This window comes from Vulpes vulpes, chromosome 7, assembly GCF_048418805.1.
Source record: "Vulpes vulpes isolate BD-2025 chromosome 7, VulVul3, whole genome shotgun sequence".
NCBI classification, from domain to species: Eukaryota; Metazoa; Chordata; class Mammalia; order Carnivora; family Canidae; genus Vulpes; species Vulpes vulpes.
The window spans coordinates 77,125,089-77,138,871 of record NC_132786.1 but is presented as its reverse complement, the minus strand read 5'-3'; the positions used below and the strand labels follow the sequence as shown (position 1 = coordinate 77,138,871).

The window sequence follows — 13,783 nt, the reverse complement described above, 5'->3', positions numbered from 1 at the left end:
CACTGTAGTACATTAGCTGTCATATACTTCACCTGTTTACAACAGATTCTAAACTACCTAGATTCTAAACATTCTCATTGCTGGGTTGCCTGAGTAACTCAGTTAAGCCACCAATTCCTGATTTTAGCTCAAGTCATGACAATGAGCCCCACATGGGGCTCCATGCTGGGCATGGGGTCCGCTTAGGAGTCTCCCCTTGCTCACGTGCTCTCCCCCAAAAAACTAAAAACATTCTCATTTCTAACCTCCCATTAAGATCACAGGGAAAGGGAAGTTCATTTAATACTCAATGCTATGTTTGGTGGAGGAAAACAAAAAAAAAATATTTCTGGGGGGTGGGGAGGGGGCTTGATAGGCATTATTTACACATGTGGCCCCAGGATCCTAGAAATATTATATTAATAATAACAGCTATAATTTATTGAGCTCCTAGTATACACTAAGCATTTCCATACATTAAGTTCTACAACCCAATAGTAGATGTTTTTTTTTTTCATTTAATTTCCTAAAGTTTAGAAAGAGTATATACAACATCCTATTTTAGGGAAGTATATTCCATGAGACTCTCACCCCACCTCAGACCAGGATCTTAAAAAAAAGGCAACATCATCTTGGGTATGAGAAATAGAAGGAAACAAAAACTACAATATCCTCTTGTAGAAGAAAAGGGAATAGTGACTATCTATTTTCATATTAAATTTCGTAATTAAATTCATACCATCTAAAGGATCCGTGTTATATACCTACTATTGATATTCTTTTTAAAAATCACCCTCTAGCTGTGAAAAATGGCTCCTATGACATGGTGTTCACACTGCTTAAACACAACACCAGCCTTGACCAGCCCTGCACCAAGCGATGGTCAGCAATGCATGAAGCAGCCAAACTAGGCCGCAAAGATATCATAGCTCTGCTACTAAATCACGGAGGCAATGTCCACCTGAGAGATGGATTTGGGGTTACACCATTAGGCGTTGCTGCTGAGCATGGTCACTGTGATGTGTTGGAACACCTGATCCACAGAGGTACGTGAAAAGGAATTGCACATTCTTGATGATTCTTCTGTCTCTTGATTTCCCTTTCTCCAATCCCTCATTGGCTGCCTGTGCTCTCCTGAGTGTAACTTGGCATTAGGCGTTTATGTCCAGCCTCTTCAGAGCCCCCTTGAAAGCCTTCTCTTCCATAAATTGGTTACACCCAAATGTCATGACCCACAAATTTGTGCAGTCAGCCCTGCCTGTTCTCACTAGAGGTGGCCCAGTCTCACTGAGATGGCTCACTGGGGCCTCACATTTGGCTTCTCCAAAACTGAATTCCTCTTCTTTCACACTTTTGACATAATAATTGCTCTCAACCAAGACAGAATGCTTAGATTTGCTTCTACATCCATCACCTTCCTTTCCAAATCCAGTCAATTGTCAAGTCCCATAGTGTCTCTCTCACCTGTTCTCACCATGACATCCCGGGCAGGCTCTTCACATCCTCCCTGGACCAGAGCAGCTGTTGCCTAACCATTCTGCTGGTTTCCAGGCTCCCTGTCAGAGAATCCATACAACATGCTGCCACTCAGCTGTTCTCCCTGAAGGTGGATTCAGAAAACTCTCAGCAGCTCCCCACTGCCTCTGAGTCACGCACAGGGCCCCACTGTGTCATCCCAAATTGTTTTTCCAGATCTATCCCTCACTGCTCTCAACATGGATCCTGTACTCCAGCTCAATGAGACTAGCAACCTTCCAGAATATACCCTGCATTCCCTCTTTCTGGGCTTACTCCAGGCCATGGCCCTCATCTGGAATACATTCCAGCATAACTCACTCTCTTGAGACACCCCCCCCCCACTAAAGACTTTTTTGATTTTCCCAACAGGTTGTGATGTTGCCCTCCTTTGAGCCCTCCAAGTGCAGAACCAAGAATTAAGAGACCAAATTCTTAAGCTGGCTTCTATCACCATCTCTTTGCTGTCCGACCCTAGCCTTGCTAAAACTCGCAGTCCTCAGCTTCTCCATCTGTAAATAAAGCCTGGGACCACATGCTCCCTCAAGGATCCTCTCTGGAGAGAAGACTAACATTTTTGAAGCCCCTCCCCCCACTGCAACATCATTTAATTATCATGAGCTCTATGAAATAAGCAGCATTACTCTACAGATGAGGAGATTGATATTCATAGACGTAGCTTGCCCAGACTCTTGCTGTCTGCGGCAGAGCCAGTCCACCTTCTATATCACCACTCCTGATCCTGATGTCACTTGAATGTTACACAGCTTGTGTTCTTTGATGAGATTTTGTTTCATTTCCCCTCTGAGCTGCTTCCAGTAGTCATATTTACTCATTTTAGGATCTTCTGCTGGCTCACACACAGCACCTAGAGGGCAGTTGTTGAAATAGAGTGTTAACACTGTCTTTCAATTTGAAAAGCTAACCATCCCTTTCCTGGGAGCACTTGTCTACAATGTAAAAGTAAACTTTGTTTACTTTTGTAAACAAAGCACTTGTGTAAACTGACCTGTTGATTTCTCAGACACTGTTGTGAGGCAAATATTTTATGATAAAACAAAACATGCACATGTAATTGTGTTATTGAAAATACTGGGTGGGGGCACCTAGGTGGCCCAATGGTTGAGCATCTGCCTTTGGCTCAGGTCGTGGTCCCGGGTCCTGGGATCAAGTCCTGCATCGGGCTCCCCTGCAGGGAGCCTGCTTCTCCCTCTGCCTATGTCTCTGCCTCTTTCTGTGTGTCTCTCATGAATAAATAAATAAAATCTTAAAAAAAAAAATACTGGGAACACAGATGTTCTATACAGATTCCTATACTAAGTCCTAGACGGAAGGGAAAGCAATAGGTTATTTTTAAGGGGACTATCTTGACAATTTCAAGATAAGCCCAGTTATCACTATGCCATATGTTTTATATTGCCAGGTGGTGATGTGTTTGCTTTGGCGGATGATGGGGCATCAGTGTTGTTTGAGGCAGCAGGAGGGGGCAATCCTGACTGCATTTCCCTCCTGCTGGAATACGGAGGAAGTGGAAATGTACCCAACAGAGCAGGGCATCTTCCAATACACCGAGCTGCCTATGAGGGACATTATCTGTGAGTAATAAATCGTAAGATGATCATTTTAAATTGAAAAATACAAAATTGAATATACAGTAGAATCTCAAGTTTACCTATATAATACTGAAAAGAAATCTGAAAAGAAAAAGACAAATATAAATATTTGTTTGATTTTTCCCCTTTCTTTTTATATTCCTTGTGAAATTTCCACATTGAACTTACACTACTTTTATAATAAAATTTTTTTTCTTTTAGAAGGAAAGAAGTTATAACAGCATTCTGCACAAGCCTCCCAAACATGCCTTTCTCTTTTGTTTTGGGTTTTTTTCAATGTGCTTAACAAAAGGCTATAGGTTTCTAAAACTTTTGCCTTTGGCAAAGGATTTTATGACAATATTACCAGTATTATTACAATTTTTAGTAATACCTACAGATATTATGATACAATGTCAAACTTTTTCTTCAATAGAAAAGTTTCATTATAAGCTCAGATTTCTTTATTCAAAAAAAATGGTAGGATAGATTTTTAAATCACGAGATGTGCTATAATCACATCAATAGAAGTCTATAATCACTATATTAAATACCCACCATAAGAGGATTGTTTTAGGCAATTAAATATATTTTATAAGTTCAAAAACTTTTAAATCATTAGGCTTTATCACTTTCAGTAGCCACATTAGCTAAGTTAAGTGGCCAATGACACGTAATTGATGCTAAGTGACATGTTGTTAAAGTTTACCTGGATTTACTCCCAGCGTTCATAAATTCACACATGGTAACTCTGAATTAGGCACAAGAGATCAAGTTATCCTTGCGTGTGGCTCTCATGTGTGTCTAGTTGTTTTGTCAAGTGTGAAATTCACAACTGTTTATCACAGGTTCTTAGAAACATAAGCTTGTGGTTAATTATACCCATTGGACTAATATAGGTTGATAGAATAATAAAGACTCTTTTGGTGGCTGATAATTCAATTGCAAGTTATATGGAATCAGGCCACTACTGAAGCATAGACTACTCAAGAAGCAGTGAAAAAGAAGGAATGGGAATTCAAAAGGCCTAAACTTTAGTCCTTGCTCCACATCCAACTGTGTGACCTTGGACAAGTCATTTCACCTCTGCAGACATCCTGTTGCTCTTCTGTTAAATGAGGAGTTGGATTGAGCACTGTCCAAGGTCACTTTCTGTGACTCCATGATTCTCATGGTCAAGGCTATGAAGTGTTCTTCTATGTGCCTATCTTCCTTTTATATTTTTTCCATTAAACAACTTTGATTGTTTATAAGTATTATATTGTTCCAAAAAGAATTGGAAGATGGGAGGATTCCTGAGGACCTACAATTCTAGGACCAAACATAGGACCTCCAGCATGTTGCCTGGGAATATTTAGAATGGGAAACTAAAAACAAAACTAAACTATACTAAGTAGTCAGCCAATGGACAAAGGTTAGTATGAAATGTTTTTGTAGGAGGTTATCTAGAGAAAATAAAAGAAAGTTAACAAACTGTATTCACTTGTCTGGTAAGGAAGCTGATCTATTTAAATTCTTCATTGTCTTCATGCCATGTGTATAAATATATATTTATATTTATATTTATATTTATATTTATATTTATATATATATATTTTTTTAGTGCTCTGAAGTATCTTATCCCAGTAACATCCAAAAATGCAATCCAGAAAAGTGGCCTAACACCAATTCACTCTGCAGCAGATGGACAAAATGTGCAATGCCTAGAACTGCTTATTGAAAATGGCTTTGATGTTAATACCCTGCTTGCTGACCACATTTCCGAGAGCTATGATGACGAGCGGAAGACGGCGCTGTATTTTGCCGTTTCTAACAATGACATCCAGTGCACAGAAGTCCTTCTGGCTGCAGGTGCAGACCCAAACCTGGATCCCCTCAACTGTCTACTTGTGGCAGTGAGGGCCAATAACCATGAAATTGTCCGGCTGCTTCTCTCCCATGGAGCTAACGTCAATTGTTATTTTATGCACGTGAATGACACGCGTTTCCCCAGTGCCATTCAGTATGCCCTCAATGACGAGGTAATGCTGAGGCTGTTGCTGAATAATGGCTATCGAGTGGAGATGTGCTTTGACTGCATGCATGGGAACATCTTTGGAAATTCATTTGTGTGGTCAGAGATAGAAGAAGAGGTACTACCAGGGTGGACATCTTGTGTAATAAAAGATAACCCGGTGAGTTACAGACTTTTCTTCTTCCTGGTGGGTCATCATCCTAACTTTTGCCCATTTAGGGATGCTATAAGAAAAGAAAAATCAACTCTTATATTTTTCTTATTCTTGAATTTTTCTTTGCAATAATGGGGGTATAAGCATAAAAATAGGCAAACAAGATTATTTCTTTTTCTTGAATTGGAAACTGAATGTAGGAGCATATGAAAATGTATGTGATTAATAATTTATGCCTATTTTGTGGAATATTGGGGATGGAAACATGGAAAAAAAGAATCATGGAAAGAAACCTGATTCTTCCATGTTATGTTGACTGCAATCACATCAGAGTCAGGCATAAAGCTTCAGAGCTCATGGTTTCGCAGATACAAGCAATTTATTTTTCTTTTTTGTTCATTACAAGAGCATACTTTTATTTCCTGTAAAATAAGAAAGATAGTAATTTTTCATAACAAAATTGAGTTCTTATGCATATAGCATATTAAATGTATTACTAAATTAAATTTTATGAATTCTCTCAGTTTTGTGAGTTTATTACAGTTCCTTGGATGAAACACTTGGTAGGCAGCGTTATTCGTGTATTAATTGATTACATGGATTATATTCCTCTGTGTGCTAAGCTGAAGTCTGCACTAGAAGTACAGAGAGAATGGCCAGAAATCCGTCAAATACTAGGTAAAAAAAAAAAAAAGTTTTGTCTATGAATTATTTTTATGAAGACTGTATAGAGGGAAACTTTCTTAATGGTCATCATTGATACTTTTTCAGTGCTACTTCATTCTTAGAATTATCTGGATTTTTAAAATCATCCTTAACACTCTCTCTGATATAAGATGCTAATTTTTTGCTTTTCTTGATACTTTCCAACTCTTTAATTGTATGGTGAATTATACTATAACAATATTAATATTTTCACTAGAAATCATTTTTTAAAAGGTAACTTCTATAATACCATAAGATACTTAGGCTGTAATCTCCATGTGAACATCCATCTATTTTGTTTATTTTTGTATTTTCAGGGCTTTGCATGATACCTAGTGAATAGTGAATAATAAATGCAGAGTAAATGAGTGAATGGAATGAATTAATTATCCTTTTTGATATGTTCTCTCTCAGGTCTTGGCAAATTGTCAAAAATCTGTCTTATAGGTAGGCCATTTTGTATTCTTTAGTTTAAAATGTAGTTATCATAAAAGTGAATCATATGATAAATACAAAGGCTAGGGGCAATAACAAAACAAACTGAAGCCTATAAATCCTTTTTCTTTTTAAGACTGTAAGTGGTTCTGAAGCTCACTGATGTTTCAGAACCAATCTTTTATTTTTTTATTAAGTAAACTCTGTGCCCAAAGTGGTGCTTGAATTTACAATCCCAAAATCAAGAGTCACGTGCTCTACTAACTGAGCCAGCCAGGTGCCCTTGGACTCTACTAATTCTTGAAATTGACTTGTCAAGACTCCCTTTCTGGACCCTCATTGGGAATAAAATCAAAATCACAGGATAGAGTCATAAGAAAGTCCACACAAGAAGACCAGACCAGCAGCAAACAGAACAAGAAAACCTCAAGGAACAAGCCACTATTTTTGGTCATTTCAAGAAGACAACAGAATAGGGAGTTCTCTAAAGTCAGAAGAGCTGTATTGCACCAAGCATTCTTCTAAAGCTTCAGGAAAACTAATGTCACATCAAAATGAGCAACAGAAAATTAGTCAATTCTTATGTAAATTTCTTATAAGAAAATATAAAAAGAGGAACAGAATAATATCACCACAGACAAGAAAGCACACAGAAAAGCACAGCCTTAGAATAGATGAAAACTAAAAACTTCACTTCAAAACTAGATAAACAGCATAAGGAAGATGATCTCAGACATGAAAAAAAAACATTCAAATTCAGAATTACAAAAATTCAGAAAGGAGTTAACAGAATTGAGGGAAGAATTAGACATAAAAAGAAAAATTAATTTCAAATATAAAGACTGAACTAGGATGAAAGCAAGAACTAATAATGCAACAGATGGGGGATCCCTGGGTGGCTGAGCAGTTTAGCACCTGCCTTTGGCCCAGGGCATGATTCTGGAGTCCTGGGATCAAGTCCCACATCGGGCTCCCTGCATGGAGCCTGCTTCTCCCTCTGCCTGTGTCTCTGCCTCTCTCTCTCTCTGTGTCACTCATGAATAAATAAATAAATCTTTAAAAAAAAGTAATGCAACAGATAATACCTTCAGAAGCTAAAATGGAAGGAAAATGTTTAAATACAATAGAAATGAAAGAATAGATCAAAAGATTTGAAATACAGTGACATCTATTGAAGATAGGCAATAAAGAATGACCAAATGAACAATAGGATTCCTTGAAAGGGAAAACCAAATAGAGGAAACCAAAAGATACAAAAACCTATATATAAAAAAAACTATAATAAAAAAAAGACAAAATTGCAAATTACAAATTACTATATCCTCTGGTCATGTAAGCAAAAAGAACAAATGACTTAGAGGGAAAAAATCAAATTCTCTCAGGAAATATTGGTCCTCAGTCTTCTGAAGAATCCACAAAGAAATGAGCTTCAGACAAACCAAAATAACTGGAGAAGTAATGACATACGGACTAGTACTGAGCAGGAGACAGAATATCAAGACCAAGTGTGAGCTAAAAGGGAGAAGATATAATATATAGGGTTGTATGGTCAGAGATGACACAACTATTTTAAAATGGAGAGCCGGGATCGAGTCCTGCATCAGGCTCCCTGTATGGAGCCTGCTTCTCCCTCTGCCTGTGTCTCTGTCTCTCTCTGTCTCTCTCATGAATAAATAAATAAAAGCTGAAAAAATAAAAATAAAAAAATAAAATGGAGAGAGCACACACGAAAACATTTTTTTAAATATCAAATTATATGGTGATGGCTTAATATTAATATTGTTATCTGAGAATAAGAGATGCATTCAGTAAGTGAGTGATTGTGGGATATTCTAACTCTATTATTTTTGTATCCTTGAGGAGACAAAGGATTGTCAGTGTGGAAGAAAGGAAATACAGATGTAACAGCTTAAGAAAAAGCTTATAGTCCTGAACTGGAAGTAGCAATATGAACTCGAGCTATTTTACCTGGAGTCTGTCTGTCTACAGTAAAAGCTTAGAAATAATGGCAAACCGAGTAGCGATGAATATCCCTAGACTGTGGTCTTGAATTACCATTTCCTAGGGGAAAAAAAAAAAAGGATTATTTCAGGTCTCAGGAAGGAATGTGCAAGATGAGCCTGGAATATCTGTCATTCTACATTGAGAAGAAACTCTCAAAAGACTACCAGAGCATGCCAAAAGAATTCAGGAGCCAACTTGAAGAGGCTCCTAGTGGCCAAAGATGGGATAATTAAGCTTCCAAAGGGTAATTATTTCAGTGAATTGAAACCAATTAAATATGCTTAAATACGGTATTTTAAAAATCATTCAGCTCTAGAGAATAAGAAAATCAATTTGTTATCTTGAAATTGATAAAGGAGGAGATTTAAGCATTTATTCTACTTTACCTATATGATTTGTGCCACTTATAACCAGAGAGTAGATGAGCAAAAGCATCCCTTTATAAAAGTATTCCAAATAATAAATGAAAAAAATGATATTATTATATGTCATCATTTTGCAGCTACCAGTCAGATAATGATGTAGTCATTGAGCATCAGATGCTCCTAATATCTCACCATGTGGTCCTTGATGAAAGAACACAGCACTAGCTATAGTTTTGCAAAAGAGATCAAACTTGAGTCTGCAAGTCTTTGGATCTAGCTATCAATTTGCAAGAAATAGAAATGGCAGTGAAACGTGGAACTACACCATGAAAAGGCAATCAGTAAAATTTAGGCTATGGAAAACTGCAGGGCTTTTGGGTTATTTAAAGATTAACTGAAAGAAAGAGAAGGGGATGAAGAGATGAACCAAAAGAAAGAGATGAACCTGTGGATCAAGAGACTTAAAGAGCCTATCAAATTTTTTAGAAATATTGTCAGCACAATAGTGGAGGGATAGCACACTTAGATGTTGAAGCTCTAAAGGAAGTGATTACTTGGGGCCCTGGCCTAGTTCAGTCAGTAGAGCCTGCAACCCTTGATCTAGGGTTGTAAGTTTGAGCCCAGTGCTGGGTGTAGAGATTACTTAAAAAAAACCAAATCTTTAAAAATTAATAAAAAATAAAGGAAGTGATTATCATAAAAGTCAGAATAGTGGTAACTTATAGGGGAAGAAGGAAGGAAGATTGCAATTGATTATGGAGGGAATTCTGGGACGGCTGGGAAAATTCATCTATTTACAGCCTGGGAGGTGATTACAGATGTTCATCTCATAATCACTAATATGAGATTCACTCATGAAGCCATAGATGTGTGTAGCTGTGTTACAGTAAAAATGTTAAAACATTTTGGAGATTGTAAGAGGAAAAACAAACCCCAAGATCTTAAAGATGTGAATTGCCCAAAGTTCTGTAACTAGAAAACAACAAGGACAAATTTGAAACCCCTGTCTTACTTCAAACCACTCTGTCCAATACCACTATGATTCCTGTCCATAGGCAGAACAGAGGTTGCTTCTAACTGGTGATTAATTATCCATATGTTTTTATTACAAAAGAATCACCAATTGTGATGACTGTAGCAAGGCAAATCTAAGGAAGAAGAAGACCAGGAAGGTGTTTTGCTGTTTGAATCATCCATTCATGCATCTGGAATGGATGTCAGTTGAATGCTGTGAGCATGGTTAACCACTGGATGTCAGGATTCCTCCAGACATATGTAAGACAATATAGTTTTAAAGAAGAAAATAAATGTAATTTTTTAAAGATGGTCTTATTTGACTATTTCAGTAACAATAATTTTGCCTCCATAGTTTTTAAAAAACGTTGCTTTACTTTTTTAAGAAGATAATTTGTTTATAATCACAAAGGCAATGGAAATATGATGTTTTTTATTACTGATTTGAGTGATAGTTCACATGATTGAGGGGTTACAAAGTGCCAACCAGGTTTCTAATACTTCACATAAGTTCACATAAGTTAATTTATTTTATCTTCAAACAACTCTACAAGGTAGGTCCCATTGTTATCCACATTTCACAGGTGAGAACACTGAGATCCAGAGGTTAAGTTCAAGATCACACAGATACTAAGTGGCAGAGCCAGGATTTAAATCCATGCCAACAGTCCAAACCCCACAGCTAAAACCCTGTCCTCTGCTGCCTTTTCCCTAGCTCATACTACAAGATAATATATCAGTGTTGTAATATAGATAAAGAGTTGTGAATAAATCCAATATCAGATATTTAAGTAATGTTAGATTTTTTTTTGAAAATATAAGATGTTTAGGTGTCAGGTGCTGAAATAAACCTAAGATTGAATAATTTCCATCACATTTCCTAGATAATTATGCATCAGAAAGATTGGTAGACGAGAGGGGAAGTAAATAAATAAAACTCTATAGTACTCAATTCTAAAAAATAAATAGAAGTGAGCAGTTGCTTTCTTAAGTCAAATTCCATTCATTCATTTAACATATCCGGGCTGAACACCAGGATGAGCCAGGCTCTTCCTGACACTGGGAAAAGCAAAATGTTTGTCTTCATGGAGACTGCATTTTGGAGGAGAGGTCTGGGATGCTTAATTTGCACCTTGAATTTCTTTTAAAATTGCCAGTTACTAATACTTGTTTTTTTCAGAATGACACTTTTAATACTATTCTAAAACAGTCTGTATCTTACAAGTCAATCTACTAATATTGTCTTTATTTTTTCCCAACATTTTAGAGAATCCTTGCTCACTGAAGCATTTGTGCCGGTTAAAAATTCGAAGGCTTATGGGACTCCAGCGACTCTGCCAGCCAGCCTCAATGGAGAAGCTCCGTCTACCACCAACCATCCAAAGATACATATTATTTAAAGAGTATGATCTCTATGGACAAGAGCTAAATTTGCCGTGAGTTTAAAAATAATATTTTTTAATATGATTTAAAAGATACTTTAAAATGGGATTCATTCAGAATTTCGTGGAATCGTTTTACATCCTTAAGGGTGTTTAAATCCATTAACAATTTTATAACGATACATCTTTAAAGACCTAATTTACATAGCGATTTTTTAAGCTGGTCAATATTTGGTATGTGAATTTCTATTAATTATCTTCACTTCCAGCAAGTCTTCAAATTCTTCCTATCAGGTGTCTCCTACAATATCCATCTCTCCTGTGTTTATAAATCAAAGAACCACTTTCTCAAAACCACATCTCCAAGCAGTTGCGGGTTCTTTCCCTTCTTTTCCACCCACACTGCATGAAAGGCTCCTTCCTGCCTACAGATGCACACACTATCCTCTGGCTTCAGCTCCCTCCACAGCCTCTCAAGGTCTTTGACAACTGCCTCGTTGCTAATTTCAATGAGCTTTCCTCTGTCCTTTCAGCTGATTTCTGCAGCATCTGGCACTGCTGTCTGCTCCCTCCTTGAAATGGTTTTGCCTTTGTTTTCAGGACACCTTGCTCTCTTGGCTCTCTTCCCACCTCCCGGACCGACTGCGTGTCTCTGGCTTCTTTCTGTGTTGCTTATCTCCTGCCAACTCGTCAGTATATGTCTTAAGCCCTGTTTTCTTCTTATGCTATGTTATCTGAGAGAAATGTCATCCATGTCTATGGTTTCAAAATTTATTGGCTAGAAAATTTATATCTGAAGTTCAACTCTTTCTCTCATCCTATGTAAACAAGTATTATAATGGACTTTTAAACACAAAGGCACCTCAAACTCAACATGTCCTCAAATGAACTCACTACCTTCCTCCACAATAAGGCTCCTTTCTAGCTTAGCTCACTAGTTAAGCCCAAGTATTGTCAGTTTCCTAAGGAAAAACCTGGACGTCAGCCCTGACTATCCTATTTTTCTTATCCAATGTAACAAATCACCACATCCTGGTTAACTTTGTCCCTTGAAGACATTTTCTACTCAATCTTACTGATTTCGCCCTAATTCTAGCTATTATCTTCTTTTTTCCTGGGGTACTATAGCGCTGCCTAACTGGCCTGCCTTCTTGCTCTCTTGTTCCATTTAACACACATTCTACACACAACATCCCAGAGTGATCTTTTAGAAATCTAAGTAGGGATTCACTCCCCTGCTTAAAATCATTCCCATTGCTCTTAGGATAAAGTCCAAAGTTCTTCCTGGCCTTTCCAGATCTAAATCCCTGCCTTCCTCCTTAGCTCTATCTCTTGACCTCTCCCTCACCCCGCTCCTTTAACCATATAAAACACCTGCTAGAAGTTCTGTTCTTCAAAGAGTGATTCCTAGGTTTACAGATTTTATACACCTGTAGTTGTAGTTTTTGTTTTTCTAATTTAAAAATAGGTTCATCTATTTTTTTTAAATCTATCACCTACTGTCACTGTCATTTCATAAAAGAGGGGCCATCTTAATACCAGAAAACCAGTTGGTCCTGAACCCAATTATTAAAATTGAATGACTTTAGCTTTGAAAAGATCTACCACACTGTCTTCATTTCCCCATTAATGGGTGAAAATTTCACTCTGGCCCAACAAATATCTGAGGTCCTTTGTTTGGGAGCCACTGTTGTAGAAATAGACCATACTCTCTTATACCTTAGGATCTTTGCATTTTTTTTTCTCTCTGTGCCTGGAATCCTCTTTCCATCTCCTTCTTCCCCTCCCACCCCTTCTCCATGTCTCAGCTTAGATGATCCTTCCTATCATAGAAGGGGAGGCCCCACCACAGACTTCTCAGGCTGTATTACAGGTGCACATATTCTCATCTGCCTGCCCCAGTAGACTATTAGCTCTACGAGGTCAGGGGCTAGGTCTGTTTTCCAATGTTTTCTTGGAGCCAAACACATTCCCTAGAGCACAGAGAAAGTTCAATAATTATTTGTTGAATATACTGAATGAGAAATTTTGTGTAAGACCCAGACAAAAATAATCAGTAACCTCATCACTATCATGGTAAACTGATAGTTCTGAATCTGTGAATTGGTTACGTAACCTTAATCATGTAATTATTTAGATTTGCTTTTCTTCAATTTTAGTAATGTGTTTTCCTTACATTTATTTTTATCATTAGAGTTACTTTATTTTTCCAATGGTGATACCTGATTGGTTTGTGAATGTTTCAAATTGTATTATTTAGCTTTAGTTATCTTTAAAAGATAAATAAAAAAAACCTGTACAACTAGAGCTATAGTGTCAACTTCCTGAATTCCCTAGAGGATAATATTTTTATATAAATTGAACTGTAAGTATTAAATTCAAACTATAATGTTTTGTGTATAGCATTGCACGATTCCTCTATTGTTCTCCTAATTGTGGCTAAAAGGCATTGTTATCTGTAAGTGTTGCTCTAAGTAAATAGAAACCTTAATACTGGGGATGTAAGTCTGCTATGTGATATTTCAGATATTAAATAAACTAAAGCATTGGCATTTTCTTTAATGGATTTTTGTGTAAGTACATTCAAAGTGCTTCGGATATTAAATAAAATCTAGTACACTGAA

General features: G+C 37.1%; 1 protein-coding gene across 3 annotated transcripts in view; it reads left to right on the top strand.

Moving 5' to 3' along the window:
- Positions 1-13,783, top strand: part of ASB15 (ankyrin repeat and SOCS box containing 15) — a 60,751-nt gene extending 46,968 nt beyond the window's left edge. For 2 of the 3 annotated variants that reach the window (XM_072764138.1, XM_072764139.1), the window contains 6 exons: positions 780-1,025; positions 2,918-3,089; positions 4,690-5,260; positions 5,779-5,932; positions 11,045-11,213; positions 11,760-13,783. In XM_072764138.1, coding sequence (XP_072620239.1) covers positions 780-1,025; positions 2,918-3,089; positions 4,690-5,260; positions 5,779-5,932; positions 11,045-11,213; positions 11,760-11,865 — 1,418 coding nt within the window. In that variant the 3' untranslated portion in view covers positions 11,866-13,783. The remainder of the gene's footprint in view (positions 1-779; positions 1,026-2,917; positions 3,090-4,689; positions 5,261-5,778; positions 5,933-11,044; positions 11,214-11,759) is intronic. The other variant, XM_072764137.1, reaches the window with a different exon arrangement.